Raw genomic sequence first — 21,376 nt, 5'->3', positions numbered from 1 at the left:
ATTTTTCTTCTCATGAATATGTTGATTTTCTATACTTTAACATGAACTCTATATTTTTCTTATGAAAATTATGAATAATTATTAAGGAAATATGGTTATGGTACCTAGGGAGCTACCCTAGGATCTATGTTTTCTACATAAAAAATCCATCACCTAAGCGATGCCTAGGCGACTCGGCAACAAGGCACCCCCCCTGTCGCCTAGCCTCGCCTTGGTGCCTTGAAAACTATGTTGGGTGTAATGTTCCAACATATCATATTGTTTATTCAGATTGCAGATGATAAAATCCTAAACTATACCTTTCTGTGTACATTATGGCCTTCAACCATTTTGCTACTAACCAAACCAGCTTGGTGATTTTATGCCTTTGCTAAGAAAAGAGATGCAAAGTAATTCCTTAGCTTTCTCATCATGATTTTCTGTCTCCACTTTGTTTCATTAATAGCTCACTTGAGCAGATTAGGTTTCGTCCCTTCACCTTATCCATTCATCCCATCAATATCAAAATGCATATTTGAGAATTTGGAATCTTCATTTGCATAGGGATAAGTGCAATATATGCTAACATCTTGATTTCTGGTTTCACCAATTCATGGGGGGAGTAGGAGTATGTCTGTCAATTTTCCTGCTTGATTCAATATATATGGGATAGCTATCTTTGATTATCTTGAGCACATTATTTTTAGGGGTGTGAAAAATTTTCTGTTCAGACATTTTTTTTCCTATCATGTAATGACTGGATGATATATTATTCTTGAAGCATTATCTTAATAGTTATTTCAATAAGGGAAAAAAAGTAATGCTTAATGCAGTCTGCTGGTTTCTTAGTTTGTTGATTAGGGAGAGTGAGAACAAAGTTCTGAAGAATCTACCATGAAGCCTGACCCCCACATAATTCTTTTTTGATTAATGACTGAAATGTTATTAATATTGAAAAAAGAATCTGTATATACAGTGCCCATCACCACACAAACAAGTGTGGCCAAAGCCAACCCCTATACCCAAATCTTAATTCTTACAACCATTCAGCATTTAAAAATCACCAAAGAAAAAAAAGACCGTTTCCTTTGCACTCTTTATATGGCTAAAAGTATCAGCCAAACCATTGGCTGATCTTTGCACCCAATTGAAGTTGAGGTTCCTTTATTGTCAAGCTAAGTATTTCCTTTAATGTCTGCCAAACTGCTAATGTCTTCTCTTTGTTCTGGAAACCAGCTAACCATTACTCTTGAATCACCTTTCACTATCACATTGCTGTAATTTAGTGTTCTTTCCAGTCTCAAACCTTGCAAGGCTGCAGATGGTTTAGCCTTAGAGAAGGTTTCAACACATAACAGACCAGAAAACATTGCTAGTATTGTTCCATTTCACCCCTACATAACACCCCCAATTCCCGAAGGGCCCAGATTACCTAGACCACACCCATCAAAGTTCAGCTTCATCTGGGCTGTGTGCCACATAATTGGATGTGCCACACCCATCGAAGTTCAGCTTCTTTGCCTAGCTTTAGATAAGGATGCAACCTGCCGCCAACCTCTAAGAATGCCATTCACTGAAAAGTGAGCAAACATATCCAAGGGTTTAATCTAATGTGTCACCAACATTGTTATGGAATCAGGCACAATTTCCTTTCTCTTTTTTTTTTCTCTTTGAAAATTCTTCCATTTCTCTCCTCCCGATCTAACAAGACTGTAGCCTTATGCATATCCACTTTACCTTCCCTCTCTTCCAAGTTGATTAAGCCATGCATCACTAATAACTCCCAAATAGAAGTTATTTGAGGGACATAGTGAGGAGCGTCCCGGACTTCCAATCAGAACCATAATACTGAATGGTCATAACCTTCTCTATGATTTAATTGGTCAAAATATTCTCTGTAGCACAGGACATGTTTAGGGTTTTGTGAATTTTAGCAGTTGACAAATTTAAATTTCTATTTACTGGTTCTTAGAAAATGTAATTCACATGGTGTTTTTTGTGGTTATTTAAATGAAATCTGGTGCGAGCAAAAGTTACTGTTCTAAAAAAATATTGTGCCTTCGCACAAGACAGAACCATTTGAAATGAAACATTATTGCTCCCACTTGTGAAATTTTCCCAGAGGGCAATCCAGAGCTACATTGAATGTGGAATTCTCCTAAACTCTCAATTCTGGCAGCAAGGTCTGGTCGATGACAGATGGAGATGGGCAAATGTAGTGATAACATAGACGTGGGTCAAATGATAGAAGATGTTGCGGATACCAATCTATAAACATGTGGAGATACTATGGACCCGTTTGGTTTGCAGGATTAGGGGTGGTTATTCCGATTCCAACTGTTTCATTAGATGGAATTGGAATCTCATTCCTGAAATGGCATTCTCCCATTCGAGGGAATGACCTTCCGCCCCCCCCCCCCGGAATGAATTCCCTTTCCAGTTATTCCAATTCCTGTCTGAACCAGACAGACTATAGGAATAGACCATTCCCATTTTAATTACGATTTCAAAGGATTTTGATTCTAATTCAAATTCCAATTCGACTGCAAACCAAATAGACCCTAAAAGCATTTTTATACGTAGTTGGTACTAGAATTGAGGTTATTGAAGGGCCATGGCACTGGTGTATATGCTTTATATACTTGGTTATACCCCGTACCAATCACATACGGGGATCATCGTATCTGATTGTCCATTTGGTGGATGTTGCGAATCCAAAACGTTGGTGGTTCTTTGACCTTCAGTGGAGAAACACGAGTCTATACCTGTTCATGGGCCGGGCTTCGGAATTGGCCCATGAACATTTTGCATTTCTAAGGGTTGGTGTTTTCTCGAACAAAAAATGCCAACCAAACAGAGAACGTGTCTTTGAACCATGAAATGCTGATGTGGTGCTGATACGTTATCGTTTTTTAGTGAAACAGTACTGGTTCGAAACATCTGAAAATTGATATGCAACGTATGATATGCATCAATACATTGTAATATTTTGAATTGATCAATTTACTTAGACATGGGGACTGATGCTGGTACTCATTGAGAAATTAAAATAATTTGTACATAAATATTCCTGATCAAACAATGAAGAAAACACTTTTTTTCTTGCACTCTGACTCTTCGGAGACTAGGTAAACAGAGAAACCAAAATTTACAGGAGATCTCTGAGAGTCACAACTGCTTCTCGTTTTTCCTGTCCAACAGAGCAAACGAATGAGATATTAGAACAACTTTTATTTATCTGACACAAAAGCGTCCAAAATCCAGGACCTGGTCATCCGTCCAAGTCACCGGTCACCGGTTCAACTGCCTTGGTCAAGGACAGTTTGAAATGGTCTGAAACGTTTTTAGACCAAACCAAACCATTGTAGTATAGAAGCCAAATAAGATCAAACTGTTTTGTTACAGTTTGGTCAAGTTTCTAATATGATTTAGCCATTATGTTAGGTGTGGAATTTAAAAGTTTATCATAATATATATATTAATATAAATCCTTGATTTATGTTTGGTTGGATTTCTAAAATTAGTAAAACTAAACCGAAATTATAAACTAAAATTTGAAATTATCTCAAAATGAACTAGACCATTTCTAAGTCCAAACCAAATCAAACCGTCAACTCATTTTGGTTTGATTTGATTTGACAATCTGGACCATATAATGAACACCCCCTCCCCCGGTGCACCTGTTCATGGGTCGGGCTTGGACTTGACTTTTGCCAAAATTATAATTGGGCCTGGCCCAAAGCCCAATCTCAATAGTATAAAATCAAGCCCAAATCCCGGCCCATGAACAGCTCTCATTTAATAAATATTTACCCTTGGCCCAAGGTCTGACCAATCTGAGCTGGGTTAAAGCGTTAAACGAACTCATACATTTGGGCCGGCCTTTTTTTGTACTTCTGATCTTGGTTGAGTATTAGGCTGCATTTGGGATTAAGAACTTTATCTCCTTTTTTGCTGTTAAAATGCCCATATGAATACAGAGTTTTTAACTGCAAAACGAAAATAAATCATTGAAATGCCAAATGCAGCCTCAGTCTATAAAGTCCAAATCACCTGGAGAGTAGTGGATCCTCCGTTGGAGTTGGAGTGATGAAGCAGCCTTCCTTGCTCGTCATAAAGGATGAGCCCGCTGAACTTGGGCAGCTCGCACTTCTCTCCCATCAGAATCGGCCTTTGCCACACTGGAGACACCGAGTTATGGCTCTGCCACCTTCCATTTGCTTCATAGCTTCCTTTCACCAGCAGTGGTGGCCTGCGCTGCTTCCAGTTCCCGGCGTCTATGTCCTCCCATCTACACGCTCCACTCCACCGCACCGAACACATCAATGCTCTCTTTATCGTTCCCCAACCACCTGCTTCAACAGAACCAGGGCCTTCGTCGATGAGCTCCTTCCCTCCGATCTTCTTCCTTTTCAGCATCGTCGTGGCGCAGAGTCCGACGACGGCGAAAGCAGCGCACACAAAGAGAAGTAGTGTTTCCTGGGTCGACAGCTTCAGTTTGTCTTCCAAACTCCACAAAGCTTCCATGGCATCTTAGGCTGTGAACTGTGTGAGTCGTCTCAGTGTCTCACTTAAGACTTGAGTGGTTTACTTATTGTTTAGGCGTAATGAATAATGGCTAGCTATTCCACTGTGGGAGTTGGCGAACTTCCCGTGACGTCCACCGGCCACCAGACCACCGCTGGCAGGAGAGTGGGCCGTGGCCCGTGGGCCAATCTGACGATTTGGGCTGGGGGTTACTCCACCCGGTAGGGAGCTAGGGCTTATATAGAGAAGGCACAGGCACTTCACGGGACTTGTAGCCTTTTCCGATTCTCGGATTTATTGCTTAAAATCTTCCAGACCCAGGTACAAAATTACAAGTAAACCCCTCCATCTTCCTTCCACCATGACATCAAAGCCATACAATAAATTCCATAGGATGGATGATTCGGTGGTTTTGATATTATCATCTAAGGGTCCGTTTGGCTTACAGGAATAGGGGTTTGGAATTGAAATCGGAATAGGCTATTCTGGTTCCAATTGTTTGGTTGATAGAATAGGAATCCCATTCTCATTCATACTGGAAGGCATTCCCCCATTTAAGGGAATGGTCATTCCCTGCCCCTCTCTTGGAAATGAAATTTCATTCTTATTGATTTTAATTCCAATTTTTATTCTTGTCTAAACCAAACAGATTATGAAAATGGACCATTCCAATTTCGATTCTAAAGGATATTAATTTTAATTCTAATTCCAATTCCAAATGGACCCTAAATTGATTTGTGAGATGGTTAAGTACAGTTGTGGCCCACGAACAATTTGTATCTATGCCACATATTTTTTAACTATTTAAAAGATTCAGTGAGTTTTCAGAAATTGACTTAAAGATACTTTATCTTTTAAAATAGATTAAAAATACCTTCTAACTCTTTTACCTTTTCATTTTAAGAAAAAGGGTAATGAGAATATAATTTTTCTGGTGTATTATATTGTTATTATTCATTTGTGATGCATTTTGTGGTTCACTTGTGTTGAACAATTGCAATTAGTATTCTCTTTGGAAAATGCAGCCCAATACAACAAAACCTAAGATTTCAAATTATTGACTGTTCGGCCCATTGTATCATGAATAGTAGGGTTTCATGTTTCACCTAGTTAAATAGTCATATTTATTCACTGTTCATTTGAACCAAAATGTATTATATATAAGGGGGATCCGTTGCATAGAATTTATCAACGAAAAGTGAAACAATGGAAAGTGATAATTATATTAATAATTTTAGTAATGTATTATAAAAATAGTTTAATTATATTAATAATTTATTTCTAATTATTCAATAAATAATAATTTTTTCTTTTTATCCGTTAGTGTTTTATTTTATTTAATTTAATCTCTTAATCATTAAATGTTATAATTAAATTAATCTATAGATTAAATTTTTAGTCATAATTAAATTAATCTAAGTGCAAGCTCAACGTTTAAGACTATGAAACAGATCTTTGTCCCTACCTCCATCCCCATCCCTACCGAGGCAATGTATATAAGTATAAAAAATTAAATTTATTAATTATAAACTTTATATAGTTATACATAATATATATGTATACATAAATATTGGATTCCGATCGTTGTTGTTTGGTTCATTTGGAGTTGGAATTGGAATCAGCTAATAATTAATATCTTAGACCTGTTTCTAGATAGACCCTTTTAATATGTACATTAATTTTAGTAATTTTTATTAATTATAGTTATTAGGTTTTAAATTATATATAAATTATTATTATTATTATTATTATTATTATTATTATTATTATTATTATTATTATTATTATTATTATTTATGTCATGTATCACAAATTACAGGTTTCTAGACAAACCCGTTTAGCTTGTCTTCTTTGTATAAGTGACAAAACGGGTTCTATATTTTAAATTTTTATTATTTTTTTATATCATTTTAATGAGTCTTCTATTTTATATAAGTCTCTTATGTAGTGTGGGCACTATTCACAATAAAGGTCTCAACTCATAAAAAATATTTATTTTAACAATATTATTAATTAGTTAATTAAAAATATATTAATACAAGGTTATCTAATAAAATAAAATAAAAAATACACAAAGTTACAAAACAAAATACAACATTAGGGCACAGGTTTTATTTGCAATATATCAAACCCATATTTAAATTATAATATTATTAAAACTATCAATTAATAGTTTTTTATTTAAATTTCTTATTTTTATTAGTGTTTATTAAGTTTAGGGGTTGTCTCAAGCCAGTCCCCGAACATCAAAACGTGTCTCTATTGTACCCAAACTTTTAGAATGTCTCTAATAGGTCTCATCTGTTAACACTTTGTTAGTTATTTATATCATGCGATGACATGTGCCACATAAAACTTTTAAAAACATCAAAACTACCCTTCAAAAGAATAAACTATTCATTATCTTCTACCTTGAAAGAAGATGTTCATTGTCTTTTACATTGAGACTGTTCGTTGTCTTCTACCAGTTCTACAACCGACCTATTCTACTTTTGTGAGGATGGAGTGCTCAGGGGAAAACATTGCGTTGGTAAACGTTTTCTTTTTGAATCTGAATATGAATGAATAAAATTTGGAGGTAGATGTTTTCCTTTTACAACACCAATACAGTCCTTTAGCTAGTTTCCAGTATGTTAAGGTCCAATAATCGACTCTAGTTTTCTTTTAAGATTTAATCTTTTTCTTTTTCTTTTTTATTTTTATATGAGGAGGATTGAATCTTTGACCTTCCAAGATGTGACTTAGTAGCCATTTGGTGGTGGGTCGTGACCCAGGTCGTACACGTATAATGAAAATTAGATCATTTAACTTTGTACCCAGATGGTGAGGCTGGCAAAGGTGGTGGAGCCACAACAACAATTTGATCCAAATGTTTAAGTAACACGTGTCATTATTAGATTTGACACTGCTTTTCAATTCAAAGTTAAATAAAAACCAAGCTGAGCTTATTGCAACTGGCGTAGGAGAGTTGTTGACGACCAACAATAAGAACAATTGAAGGACATCATAATTCGGTTTAGACCCATTATGACTACATTCACATAAAGAGATTATTTCAGGCATTTTGTATGAATAATGCTTTATTGTGGTCGTGCATGGTGAGCATGGAATCATTTAGAACTACTGAAATTGGTTATCCAAAAAAACGTTGAGAAAGTGATACGAAGAGAATGATTGATTGTTAAATAATTTCATGTAGAAAGGCTTTGATTTCATTGTGTCATTTTACAGAAGAAAAGCACCATGTGGACTTAAGAATATAGATGGTTCAGACTTCTTAGGATAATGGCATTTGGGTGGTTGATAAGAAAATTAGATGATTTATCTATTAAAGTCCCTATTAGATACATTTTGAAGTTTGGGGGTTGATTTGAGACAACCCCTAAAGTTCAAGGTCCTCATAAGAAATTTTTCCAAAAATAAATAAAAAGCACAAAATTTAAAGTATCAATACACCCTTCCAGTACATTGGACTGTATTGAAATTTTGAACTTTGCTAGAGAATCCCCCCAGCCACTCGTACTAATTATGGGGCCAATATTCTACTATTTTTTATTTATGTATTCTAAAAAAAAAGTGTGAGGCCCATTTTTTATATTGTAAATTTAGGTTATCATTTTATTTGATATATAAATTTGTTATTTATTTTAAGGGATCAAAACGAGTTTTATTTCTAAATAACAACCCACTTTAAGGATCCTACAGTAATTGAAATGAGTTTAGTTTTTTTTTTTTTCCTTTTTAGTGGAGGTAACTACCACTAACCTTTTTGAAAATGGAGGTAACTACCATTTCAAGCTCATACTTTCTTTCTTTTTTTTTTTTTTTCAAGTGAGTAAAGACATGTATGAGGAAGTAAGTTTTGTTTGTAAGTGGAAATATTCACTTTTGAGATTCTTTCTTGAGAAAATAAGATGCCACTTATTTAGGGGTCAACCTTTCTATTATGAGTGGTGGACTTAGGTTGTGTGTTTACCTATAGGAGAATGATTCTTTTGGGTGTATCAAGATAGCTATACTTTGGTTTTTGTTAGTAAACATAACAAAACAAATTCATGTTTCAAAATAAGGCCTTGTCTCTTTGGCTCAGTTTGAAAGGAGTACAAATACAAATATGTACAATACAAATAGATATAAAATAATAAAAAATACAAGGTTTTGCACTATACATATTTGTACTCCTTCCAAATGGAGCCTTGGAAGAGAATAGGAGGGTAAAATTGGATTTCTAAATTTTTTATGTGTTTAATTACGACCTTTCACTAATGGAGGGTATGCTTTAGTCCAATGGGGTTAATCCACAAGGTGTATTTAAGTTTATTTTAAAACCTTGGGGTATGTTCAAATCAATTTTGAAAATTGACGGTATGTTTAAGTCTTTTACCCTTTTTATTTAAATACCTATTTTTTGAGCTAGTCCTACAGTTCTTACCCTTTGATCACATCATGGGTTGATCCATTTGACTTGATTGGTTGAATTGCTTAGCTGCCACTAAATGAAATAATAATTCCATTTTTTTGATTGGTTTAAAAAAACATGAGTTTTATATTGTTAAAAGTATTGTACATAGATATAATTAATAGAATTTATTGGTGATAAACTACATTAAATATAAGATTTAATGAGAGAAAATAGAGATTAAATACCTTAAATATAAAACTTATGAGAGGGAATTGAATGAGGTATGTAGTAGCTCAAATTACAATTTCTTTCCTTAATTCAAAAATAGGGGTATTTTGGCCAAGATGTCAAATGCTCATTCGTACTTTTAATAATAGTGCTAATATAGATATAGATCGTATCTGTGTCATCAATTGTTTAAGGAAGGTGGTGGATCCCGTGTGGAGACCAAAGATTGTGCTTGATGAATGCCTTCAAGGTTCAAAGTATTGACACAATATGCTTGAAATAGGGTGTATTATATTGTACCTTTGAGTGTTGATACACCTATTTACAAGTGTTGTCAAGAACTCATTTTTTATTTAATAATATATATATATAATTATAGTTAAAGGTGAAATTTGAAAAAAAAAATAATAAAACAAAAGGCACATCAATTAAAGTATTGATACACAAAAGTGCATAAATACTTCGAACCATGCCTTCATCTATGCAGCCTCATGGATCGTAGAGTGATTTATTGTCATGTTGTCCACGAAGCCAATCAAGTAGTTGACTAGTTGGCACATGTCGTCTTCATTGAGTCTTTGTTGAGTGTTTCTAGGTTGACTTGGTATTAGCACCCGATTTTTGCTTGGTCCTCTGTCATAACCCCCAATTCACCATCAAACACCAATCAAACCTTTCCAACCTTGCCAAAACCTAGAGAATCCAAAGAACTCAAGTCTCAACCACCCAAATCTTGAAATTCCACTATTGATCTCACCAAATACTGAAGATGCACATTTTGGCAACTCCTGGCTGGAAAGTGACTTGGATGCTTGGCTGAATAATCCAAAGAACTCAAGTCTCAACCACCCAAATCTTGAAATTCCACTATTGATCTCACCGGATACTGAAGATGCACATTTTGGCAGCTCCCGGCTAACAAGTGACTTGGATGCTTGGCTGAATAATCCCTACCTGGAATGTGGCTTGAACGCCTAGCTGGATGGTGACGAGCTAGAGAGGTGGCTCAGATGCCTCGTTGAATTGTGATGAGCTAGAGAGGTGGCTCTAATGCCTAACTGAATGGTAACGAGCTAGAGAGGTGACTAAGATGCCTAACTGAGTGGTGACGAGCTAGAGATGTGACTTTGATGCCTAACTGAGTGGTGACGAGTTGGACCAAGCTGCAAGTCAGAGGACTAGAGAACCCAGGGTGGCTAACCCAGCAAGGTCGTGCATACCCTGTGTCATTAAGGTTGGTGCCTTTATATAGGCATTGTTTGGTGTAGGCTTCACACACCGCATCCAAGGTTTTCAAGAGATTGTGCCTTACTGGTCCAAAATCCTCGTAGGTAACCACTATGCATGTTGACCATCCTCCGGAATATTCGGTACGTGGGCCAACTTCAAAGAAACCTAGGAGTATCAAGGTATGCATGCCAAATTTGTTGGCGAGCAAATCTATAGGTCACCGCCTGGTCCTCAGTTAGGTCGGCAAGCCCTCGAGAGAGGTCACACCTTGCGTCGAGGTCACTTCGGTCAGGGACGAGGTGCTACATGTTGGCCCTGGATGAGGTGTTGCAAACTGACCTAAGTTGTGGTCAAGGTCGCCAGGTCGGGGCGAAGATGAACTACAATCTAGGACTCAAAATCATCGCTTAGGTGGCATCTGGGTGTCATCCAGCTGTTTCAGGATGCCATGTGTCATGAGATTTTTGGAGGGCCAAATTCGCCCACATCAATTGCGCCCCACTCCCGAGCTGAGGTCAGCTCGATGAAGGGAGTAGATTGTTCCTTTGGCCCGAAATGACTGTTTGATGAGCTCGTAGTCGTTGGCATCAGTCCAATTTGTTCCTCAGGTCGGAAGAGTACAAGTGTTTGCAGCCTTATGCAGGACCTCGCAGTCTTGATTACTGGGGCACAAGAACAAGTACCCCAAGTACATCTACCTTATTAGGGATGCGACCATCAAGGGGTTTTGTAATCCGACTAAGTACCTCAAGAGCAAAGCTCATCATGCCATCCTCAAGAAGAGGTTGTGTGTGACTGCTTTATCAGGTTGCTCCACCTAGGTAGATGTTGTGCAATTTATGCATAGTTAAATAAGGCAAATGTACCTTAGTCAAATGTGCGTATAATGATGAGAAAAGTATCGATCCCACAGAGACTAGATCACAGTACCAAATCAATTTTAAACTAACATAAGTTGAACTCGTGAATCAATTGAATGAATAAAAACTAAAAGAATTAATGAAAATCCAAGAACTTAATAAAAACTGGATTGATGGATGAATGCGGTTAAGGTTTAGATTTCATTAAATCAATGTTACATTACCTATTTAATCCAACTCAATACCGAAATTATCCAAAGATATGTTAAAGTTATTTGCATGTGTTGGTGGATTTCCCTAAATTAATAAATAAGCTTTCTCAAATCATATTAATCCTTTATTAATCAAATTCTACCATCAAATTTCTAAGTGGTTGTCAAAAGAAAAAATAAGCACTAAATTCTTTGGAAAACTCTAATCGTAAAAGGAGATTTGACTCACTAAGCTTCCTTGATTCCCACACATGAGCTAATCATCTTTCGATATCATAGTCTATCAGGCGATTTTTATTGCCTAGGAATCTAATTCAAAACAATCATTTGGTTAGTCATGCATGAATCATCAAATCATTAAAAGATTGGCTAATTCTTTTAAATCATTAAGCGTAGCAATAAAAATTCATCATGCAAATAATAAATGTATTGAATTGAATTAAACAAATAATTATATAATCTTAAGATCAAAATCCATATAAACCCTAGCTAAGAGAATTTAGATAGACATCGTTAAATTCAACATTCTCAAAAAAATTTAAGGGAAAACACAACAAGAACACATCAAAGAATAAATAAAATAACAAGCAAACTTTAGCCTTTAAAGGTAGAAGACAAAGTGCAACAACTAAGCCTTTCTCCCTCTTGAATTTGGATTCTTCATCTCATTCTCTGGCATGTTGAAATTGCTTCCTCTTATCTTTTGATGTGTTGGGACTGCTTTCTCTTCTATTCTCTATTGAATTCTCTCTAAGGATGTGCCCCTTTGCCTTGAGTCTATGGTCCTTTTTATAGTGCAGACTCTCCTCAATTGTCTTTCAATGTTGACTCCTAATTCAACACAAAATGGGTCTCTTAGTCTTTATCTCAGTTGAATTCCTATCTCTTCTACACTGTCAATTGTTAGACCCAAAATTTGTAGCTCGAATTCCTCTTGGTTGGCGAAAGAATTAGGTTAAGTGATACACATAATAGTTATAGCCCTATCTCTTACTTTTAATTATCCATTTGAATCACCTCAATCCGAGTAGTAGGCAGAAAGTTATGCCCAAAATATGGAAACTATATCAAAACAGGAAATTTCTCGATTTTTATGCATACATATCAAATCCGATTTCAATGGATTCTCTCCTTCATGAAGCCACTGGTAGTGTCGCCGGTCATCCACTGGTACTACTGAATTTATGTCACCTACTCGCACGGGGAGCCTTGTAAGGCTTGACCTGCAAGGGCGTCCATGCTGTTCGTTGATTGTCGGCTCTCGTGGGAGCCACAAAGAGCTCAACTTGTAGAAGCGACCTCGCAAAACGGGGCTGATGAGGCCTCATCCTGGATGATTGTTAGTGAGTATGAGTTGAGGTTGTTTTGCTGCTATCTACATCGGGCTTCTCCCATGCTCAAATCTGGAAATTCATGTTTCGTCTCATAGAATTTCCATGCTTCAATTCCGACAAGAACCGTTGATAACTCTACCGCGGGAAGAGGGGCGTTCACATGCGGTAGCGGTATATTTATCTAAGGCACTAGGAATGCTGGGTTCGGCCTGAATATGTTTGATTGTCACAGGGGAGTTCTCAAGGTTCGTCACAGATGTTATTGCCCCCTAGTAATTGATATTTGTTTTGGATGTTGGTGCTGCTAAAAAATGCTTTTTTACTTCATAAAAATGGAAATTAGAGAGTGAAAACTTAAATTTTTAAAAGGCGAGATCTTAAGTTTCTAGAAGATGAGGACTTAGCTTTTTAGAAGGTGAGAACTTAGCTTTTTGTAGCATTTCCCACAGACGACGCCAATTGATGATGCACGTTTTGGCAGCTCCCGGCTGGCAAGTGACTCGGATGGTTATCTCAATAATCCCTACGTAGAAGGTGTCTTGGACACCTAGTTGGATGGTGACGTGCTAGAGAGATGGCTTAGACGCCTAGCTGAATGGTGATGAGCTGGAGAGGTGGTTCTGATGCCTAACTGAATGGTGACGAGCTGGAGAGGTGACTTTGATGCCTAACTAACTGGTGACGAGCTGGAGAGGTGACTCTGATGCCAAACTAAGTGGTGACGAGCTAGACCAAGCTGCAAAACAGAGGATTAGATAACCTTGGTGGCTAACCCGACAAGGTCGCTCCGATGCTTAAGTTAGTACTAGGTTGTGCAAGCTAAAAGTTTGTATGTTAATAAGCTAGTAAACAAATAATTGCACGTACCCTGTGTCATTGGGGTTGGTGCCTTTATATAGGCATTGTTTGAAGTAGGCTTCACACACCACATCTAAGATTTCTGAGAGGTCGTGCCTTACCGGTCTAAAATCCTCGGATGTAATCGCTATGCACATTGACCATCCTCCGGAACATTTGGTACGTGGGCCAAATTTTGAGAAACCTGAGAGTGTCGGGGTATGCATGCCGAATTTGTCGGTGAGCACATCTCGCAGGTCACCGCTTGGTCCTCAGTTAGGTCGGCAAGCCCTCGAGAGAGGTTACACTTTTCGTCGATGTCACTTCGGTCGGGTGACAAAGTGCTACAGGTTGGCCCTAGATGAGCAAGCCAACCTAAGTTGTGGTCGAGGTCACTAGGTTAGCGATAAAGGCAGGTCGCCAGGTCGGGGCGAAGACGAACTACAATCCGAGACTCCAAATCATCGCTTAGGTTGCATCTAGGTGTCGTTCAATTGTTTCAAAGTGCCATGTGTAATGAGGTTATTGTAGGGCCAAATCCACCATCCAATTTTTGCTTAGTGTTAGCACCCGATTTTGGCTTGGTCCTATGTTCAAACCCCCAATTCACCCTCAAACACCAATCAAACCTTTTCAACCTTGTCAAAACCTAGAGAATCCAATGAACTCAAGTCTTAACCACCCAAATCCTGAAATTCCACTATTGATCTCACCTGATACCAAAGCTACTAAAATTCTCATTCTTTCTAAATACCCAAAATACCCCTATGATTGGAATTACCAAAGTACCCCTTCTTCGAAATTCCCAAAATACCCTTTCTTTCAAATTCCCAAAATATCCCTTAACTAGATTACCAAGATCCCACTGCCCAAATCCCCCAAAATGCCCATTCTTCCAAATTCCCAAAATATCCCTTAACTAGATTACCAAGATCCCCTTCCGCCAAATTACCAAATTACACATTCTTCTAAACTCCCAAGATATTTTTCATTCCAAATTACCAAAATACCCTTGACCAAACTACCAAACACCCCTCCTTCCAAACTTCCAAAAATACCTATCATGTCAAATGTCCAAAATGCCCTTCATTCCCATAAGTATCCATTTACAAAATTACCAAAATACCCTTTAGACATAAAATTACCAAATGCCCTTGTGCCTCAAATTACTTGAATGCCCCTCTAAGCTTGCCCTTCAGACCCTAAATTACAAAGTTGCCCTCTGAATCCAAATCACTAAATTTTCCTTTTATCCCAAATTACCGAATTATCCCCAAAAATTATGAAATTACCCTTTGGACCCCAAATAATTGAACCCTCCCATCCCTTTAAACCCCACTTGCTAAAACCCCTCTCTCATTTTGAGAGTTGTCTGAACCTCCCCCTCCCTCCTATTATAAAAATGAGGCTTCATTCCGAAGAACAGAGGTCGTTAGGAAAAGGGAGGAAGGGCCCGAATTGAACCGATGAGAAGGGTCTTTAAGAAGGCTTTTCAAATAGAAGGGGCTCGAGAAGATAATAGAGAGGGGAGAGACCGAGGAGAAGAGAGACACTTTTCGAGAGAGAAAGAATTAGAGAGAGATCGTGAGAAAAAGGTTCTTTGAGGAAGAAAGAATGGCGAACCAAGGTTAAGGGAGTTCTGCTCGTCATTTCTTCCTCTAGGTTTTCATCAAACCCTAGAAAAAGAGCCCTATAATCGAACGCTTTAGTGGAAAAAGGGATTATTCTCTTCTTCATTTTCTTTTCTCTTGCTGCATCTTGCTATCGATGGCTCGATGGCTCCATCTACACAGCTATTTTGTTCGAACCCAAGCCAAAGTTCACTACTGAAAAGAGCTCACCAAGAGACTAAACTTTCCAAACTATTATGTAGCATTGTTATTTGTTTTAGGCCACATGAGGTAAAATCGATTACCTCATATCCCCTTTCGAAGATTGATTTAGCCGTTAATATTGTAGTTATTTCTTTTTCTTTCTTTTCTTTTTGCTTATCTGCTTTTTTATCTCTTTATATTTCACGGTTGCTTCTTGTTGGTTTGATCGTGTTTGGCCACTTGATTCGAATATGAGGATTGTTATGTTCTTTGAGGTTTGAGGGGCTAAGTGTTTTTTCTATCTTCAGACCAATCAGCTGAGTTCGAAGGTGGGGGGTTTTGATAGAAAAGGGATGGGATCTCTCACCTTTTTGTTTAGACCCCTGCCTCCAAAAAGGGATTGGTTTGGATAGGAGCACTTATGTCCTTTCGAACCATTGGAGAATCAGCATTTTCCAATTTGAATCCAAATCCAAGAAGGCAATCCAGTACCCACACGGACTAGAGAGAGGGGCTCTCTCCTTACCCAAATTAGTATTGTCGTGGACAAGGGTTTTGGAGTGGCTACTAATTTTAAATATTTCACGAAATGCAAATCCGAGATGCCCATCGCTCCTCCTTATCTATTTTGACGGGTGGCGACTCCATCTAATTGGCCACGAAGTAAATCGTCGAGATTTTTCCGACGTTTACACATGGCCTCTTGCTTTTATTTGTTTTCTGTGATGTTTGGGTCATGCTACCCCAATCTTGTGTAGCACAATTTTTGGTTTTACAAAAAAAAGGATTGTATTTGTGTGGGTGCAAAATGGTCAAGTTAATGCAATGGACCTTTGACAATCTAGGTTATTTTGCGCTTAAGGGCCAATAACGAAAAGGGTTGAGAATGGCAACATGACTTTGGTAGTTTCGTTATATTACACTTCACAAAATTCTCTCTCTAGTGGGTGTATTTATGGTCTTATTTGGTGCTGTTTGGAGAAGATCTCATAACAAACCAGTAAAAACACCGTTTGAGAATTTCTTAGACCAAACCAAATCGTTTTCATATAAAAATCAAACCAAACCAAAATATTTTATTATAGTTTAATATAATTTCTAATAGAGTTTGGGCCATTTTATTGGACTTAACCTAATTAGAAAGTCCAAACAATATTTTTGCATGCATAAATAACAAATATAGTGTAAGTCATTGGATCATTGTTATTAGTATGTTATGTAAGAATCAAATTTGGTTAGAATAAAATATTTTTATGACCTTAAGGTCAAATCTAGACCTAGCAAAAAGTTGATCCAACCTTAAAAAATAGGGTTAGGGTCTCATATTTAGCCATGTGAATTTGAGAATGACCTGACCCAACCCAACGTGAAAAAATTGGGTTGGGTTGGGTTGGGTCATGGTTCAACCCAATGACCCAATTGTCAGGTTTAATTGAGACACTTTATGTATTGTTAGAAGTTTCCACTATTCTAACCTTTATTATTTAGTCTTTAGTCTTTACCATTTACTATTTGAATTGTTGAATTTTTATTTTTTTAATGTTTGGAACTTTAAGGTTAATTCCTTTAATTTTGATTTTTTTTCATATTTTTTCATTATTTTTTGAAGTTCTAGTTATCTTTAGGGATGACTCGAAATGACCCTTGGGTCAACCCTGATCCGAACATTAGCATTTATCGACCAACCCGACCCAAAATGTATTGGCCCAGCCCAACCCAACCCATCGAGCCCAATTGCTAGGTCTAGTCAAATTCATTAATCATCAAATATAGTTTAGAGAATTATATATATATATATATATATATATATATATATATATATATATATATATATATATATATATATATATATATACATATTGTTCGGGTCATGGCTGAGCTGGTCCTGCGATACACGTGGCCGCCTAGCTATCACCCTGCCACGTTGTCCTAACTTGGCCATGTCGGCCTAGTTTAGCCGAGCTATACTATTTCTATGCCCCTTGGTCTTATCCTTTCAGTCACGTCAACTACACGTCATGCAAATGAGCACAACTATAGATAAGGAGGAGTAAGGAAAGACGACTCCGCTGGGGAATAAGACTCTATCCCGAGTACCTCGGCGGCTAACCCCATTTCGACAACCCCAGAAGCCCAATCCAACAAGGACATGGATCTTCAGTTATAAAAAGACACTCCATGCTCAAGGTAAGGGATCCAACTTCTGACACCCATATTGTTACTCTGTTTGGACCAACATCCTTATAGTTCGGCCCGACCACCCACCATCTCTATTGACTTGAGCGTTGGAGTATTTACCCGGGGAGAACTCTTTGGGCCTCTGACTTCTTTCTTGATCACAGGTCTTGAAGCGCAGTCTCATCTTTGTAGTTTGGCCTCGCCCTATCAGCAAGGACTATCTGGTTTCTCTCCTTAGTTCATGCACCATCTCAGATTGAGCAGCATCAGATTGGTGCCGTCTGTGGGAACGCACAAAAAATCACCCTAAAAATCTTTCCTTACCGCACAGTCAAGAAAGCGATCAAGATGCCCAAGAACCAGTTCAAGCGTTCAACAGGCCGATCCCCGTCTCGGGAGTCTCGCCACCACATTTCTCTACATGGCCAAAACAAATCTGCACATGGAGGAATTGCGACCGTAACTACATTCAATATGCTGTGGTCGGTCTGTTGTAGAGATCATGGCTACGACACAGAGAACTGTTTCAACTTGCGCAACCACATTGAAGACCTAATCAGGCGTAGATACCTTGATGGATTCATCAAGAGCGAGAAGCTGACACAAGTAGAACAGTGCATGAAGGATGCTCGACCGTCGCCCCGAGCTCCCCCTGCTGGTGTGATCCACGTCATATCAGGTGGAATTGCCATAGGAGGGGAGAGTAGCTCGGGTGCAAGAAGAAGCGCGACCAGACCATTACATTCACCGATGATGACCTCTGGGGGGTTCAGACCCAGCATGATGACGCCTTGGTCATCACGGCTGAGGTGGCCAACCTCGAGATAAGACGGATCCTGTTTGACACAGGTAGCTTCGTCGATTTACTCTTCGAGGACGCGTTTGAAAAGCTCGGCATCGACAAAAAGCACCTCATCCCCCATCAAGACTCCCCTAATGAGCTTCTCTAGGGAATCCCTCCTGCCCACTAGGAGAATAACTCTTCCCTTACTGATTGGAGACGGTGACGTTATTGTGACAACCATGATGGATTTCATTATGATTTGTTGCCCTTCTTCATACAATGCCATCCTTGGTAGGCCGACCATTAATGCTCTACAAGCTGCAATCTCTACATTTCATTTCGCTATGAAGTTCCTCGCCGAATATGGTATAGGGGTAGCACATGGATATCAAAGAACTGTGCGGCAGTGCTACTTGCTCTCCTACCGAGGACCATGGTCGGCCACAGAAAAACTAATGACAAAAGCTTATGACTTCCGAGATGAGGTGAGGACACAGTGCGGCCAACCTGTTGAAGACCTCATCCAGGTACCGCTTAATGAAGGAGACCCCGAGAGGACAGTCTAGGTTGGCTTTCTCTTAAACGACCACCTCCGGGAAGAGCTTATACAACTACTGAGAGACCACGACGATGTATTTGCCTAGTCGGCAGTAGATATTTCAGGGATCGACCCCGAAGTCATCACACACCGTTTGAACGCTGACCCCCGCTACCGACTTATCAAGTAGAGGAAGAGAATTTCGCAACAGAACGATGATAGGTGATTGCAAACAAAGTACAAAAGCTACTAGACGCCATCTTCATTCAGGAGGTCAAGTATCTGGCTGGCCAATGTAGTAATAGTGAAAAAATCCAATGGGAAGTAGAGAATATGCATCGACTTCACCGACCTGAACAAGGTCTGCCCCAAAGACAGCTTTCCTCTACTAAGGATCGATCAATTTATCGATGCAACGGTGGGCCATGAACTCCTGAGCTTTATGGATGCCTTCTCAGGGTACAACCAGATCTGGATGCATCCCAGTGGCCAAGAGAAACAACCTTTATCATTGACCGTGGCTTATTTTGCTACAAGGTCATGCCCTTTGGCCTCAAGAATGTCGGTACTACTTACCAATGGCTGGTGAATGAGGTGTTCAAAGATCAGCTCGGCCGAAACGTAGAGGCATACATCGACGACATGCTAGTGAAGAGCAAGAAGGCCGATAAGCACCTTGCCGACCTAAAGGAAGTCTTCAATACCCTCATAAAGTATAAGATGAAGTTGAACCCAACAAAATGTGCTTTCGGGGTCGGCTCGGGTAAATTCCTCAGGTTCATGGTGACGCAATGGGGGATTGAGGCAAACCCAGAGAAAATACAGGCCATCATCGACATGCAATCCCCCCAAACCCACAAAGATGTACAACGGCTCACCGGTAGAATAGATGCCCTTTTTCAAAGCCTTCAAATGACCGAATGACTTCCAATGGACTGAGAAATGTGAACGATCCTTTCAATAACAAAAGCGGTACCTAAGTTCGTTGCCTCTCCATACTAAGTTGAGCCTAGGGGATGAGATATTGTTTTACCTCTCAACCGGGGATGAGGTCGTCAGCTCGGTACTAGTCAAGGAGGAAGACCAGGTATAGATGTCGATTTACTATACCAATAAAGTCATTGGCAACATAGAAACCCGATACTCCAACTTGGAAAAAATGGCTCTGGCTTTGGTCACCTCGGTCAAAAATCTTAGACCGAACTTTCAGGCCCACACTATTTGAGTGTTCATCGACCAACCGCTTAGGCAAGTCCTCTAGGCCGAAAGCATCTGGCTGCTTAATCAAATGGAGTGTGGAGTTAAGTGAGTTCGACATTGAGTATTCACCCTGGCCTGCGATCAAAGCTCAGTCCCTAGCCGACTTCATTGCCATGCACGTTCACCATCGATGATCCTCTCCCGCCACTGCAAATATGAACCCTACACATGGACGGCTCATCCAATCAGCAAGGCAACGGAGCTAGTCTTATTCTCCTTGGCCCGGATAACATGGTGTTAGAGCATGCCCTCAGGTTTGAGTTTAAAGCGTCCAACAATGAGGTTGAGTATGAGGCTTTGATCGCCGGCCTACGCCTCGCCCTAGACCTGGGAGCTCGGAGAATAGAAGCCTTCATTTACTCTCAGCTGGTAGTCAACTAGATCCATGGACAATTTGAGACGAGAACACCCACGATGGCAAGTTACCTACAGAAGGTGCAGGAACTCATCCACCGACTTGAGCACTTCAAAATCTAGCATATTCCTCGAGCCGAGAACATAAGAGCCGATACACTATCCAAGTTGGCCAACTCCCCGAGAACCGACCTCGGCAAAACAGCATGGTTGAACACCTTGGCCCAGCCGAGCATCACGCAAAAAGCTCTCCTCGTCCTCCCGGTATAGCATGACCCATCCTTGATGGACCCTATAACACAATACCTTCGCAAAGGCACACTTCTAGAAAATCAAACAAAAGCAAAGAAGCTCCAACACAGATCAGCCCGGAATTGCCTTATCCAGGGTCAACTCTACCACGGATCACATACTCTCCCCTACCTGAAATGCCTCTCCCATCTGAGGCAGACTACGTCCTCAGGGAGATCCACAAAGGCATTTGCGGAGACCATCCTGGCGCACACACGCCGGCACACAAGGCACTCTATCAAGGTTATTTTTGGTCGACAATGAAACAGGATGCGGCCCAGTTGGTTTGAAGATGCGACAGTTGCCAGCGACACTCCAATCTCCACCACCAGCTTGCAGTGCCCCTAAAGCCAATCACCAGCCCATGGCCATTCGCACAATGGGGGATGGACATCCTCGGCCCCTTTCCCATTGTGGTTGCTCAGAAGTTCCTCCTGGTGGCGATGGTTTATTTCACCAAATGGGTAGAAGCAGAAGCTCTAGCACGCATTACTACGCATAATCCCGAAACTTTTTATGGCAAAGTATTGTTTGTTGATTCGGTATTC

The 21,376-nt window shown here is 39.3% G+C and overlaps 1 protein-coding gene across 1 annotated transcript; it reads right to left on the bottom strand.

The window, feature by feature from the left end:
- Positions 1-2,981: 2,981 nt before the first annotated feature.
- LOC148867056 (uncharacterized) lies at positions 2,982-4,755 on the bottom strand. The gene is made up of 2 exons (XM_088980397.1): positions 4,033-4,755; positions 2,982-3,169 (listed from the first exon to the last, which is right to left on the bottom strand). The coding sequence occupies exons 1-2, from the start codon at positions 4,504-4,506 to the stop codon at positions 3,128-3,130; spliced, it is 516 nt and encodes a 171-aa protein (XP_088836523.1). The 5' UTR covers positions 4,507-4,755; the 3' UTR covers positions 2,982-3,127.
- Between the last annotated feature and the right edge of the window lie 16,621 nt (positions 4,756-21,376).

Source organism: Nelumbo lutea, chromosome 3, assembly GCF_056320005.1.
Source record: "Nelumbo lutea isolate HS-2025 chromosome 3, American lotus-T2T, whole genome shotgun sequence".
Lineage (NCBI taxonomy): Eukaryota > Viridiplantae > Streptophyta > Magnoliopsida > Proteales > Nelumbonaceae > Nelumbo > Nelumbo lutea.
The sequence above is the reverse complement of the archived record's forward strand: the minus strand, read 5'-3'. Positions and strand labels throughout refer to the sequence as shown.

Excerpts from the sequence above, each read along its gene's own strand:
- LOC148867056 (XM_088980397.1), bottom strand. The coding sequence starts at position 4,506 with ATGGAAGCTTTGTGGAGTTTGGAAGACAAACTGAAGCTGTCGACCCAG. Across the intron at positions 3,170-4,032 it reads GAGGATCCACTACTCTCCAG|GAAAAACGAGAAGCAGTTGT; the intron begins GTGATTTGGACT and ends TCTGTTGGACAG.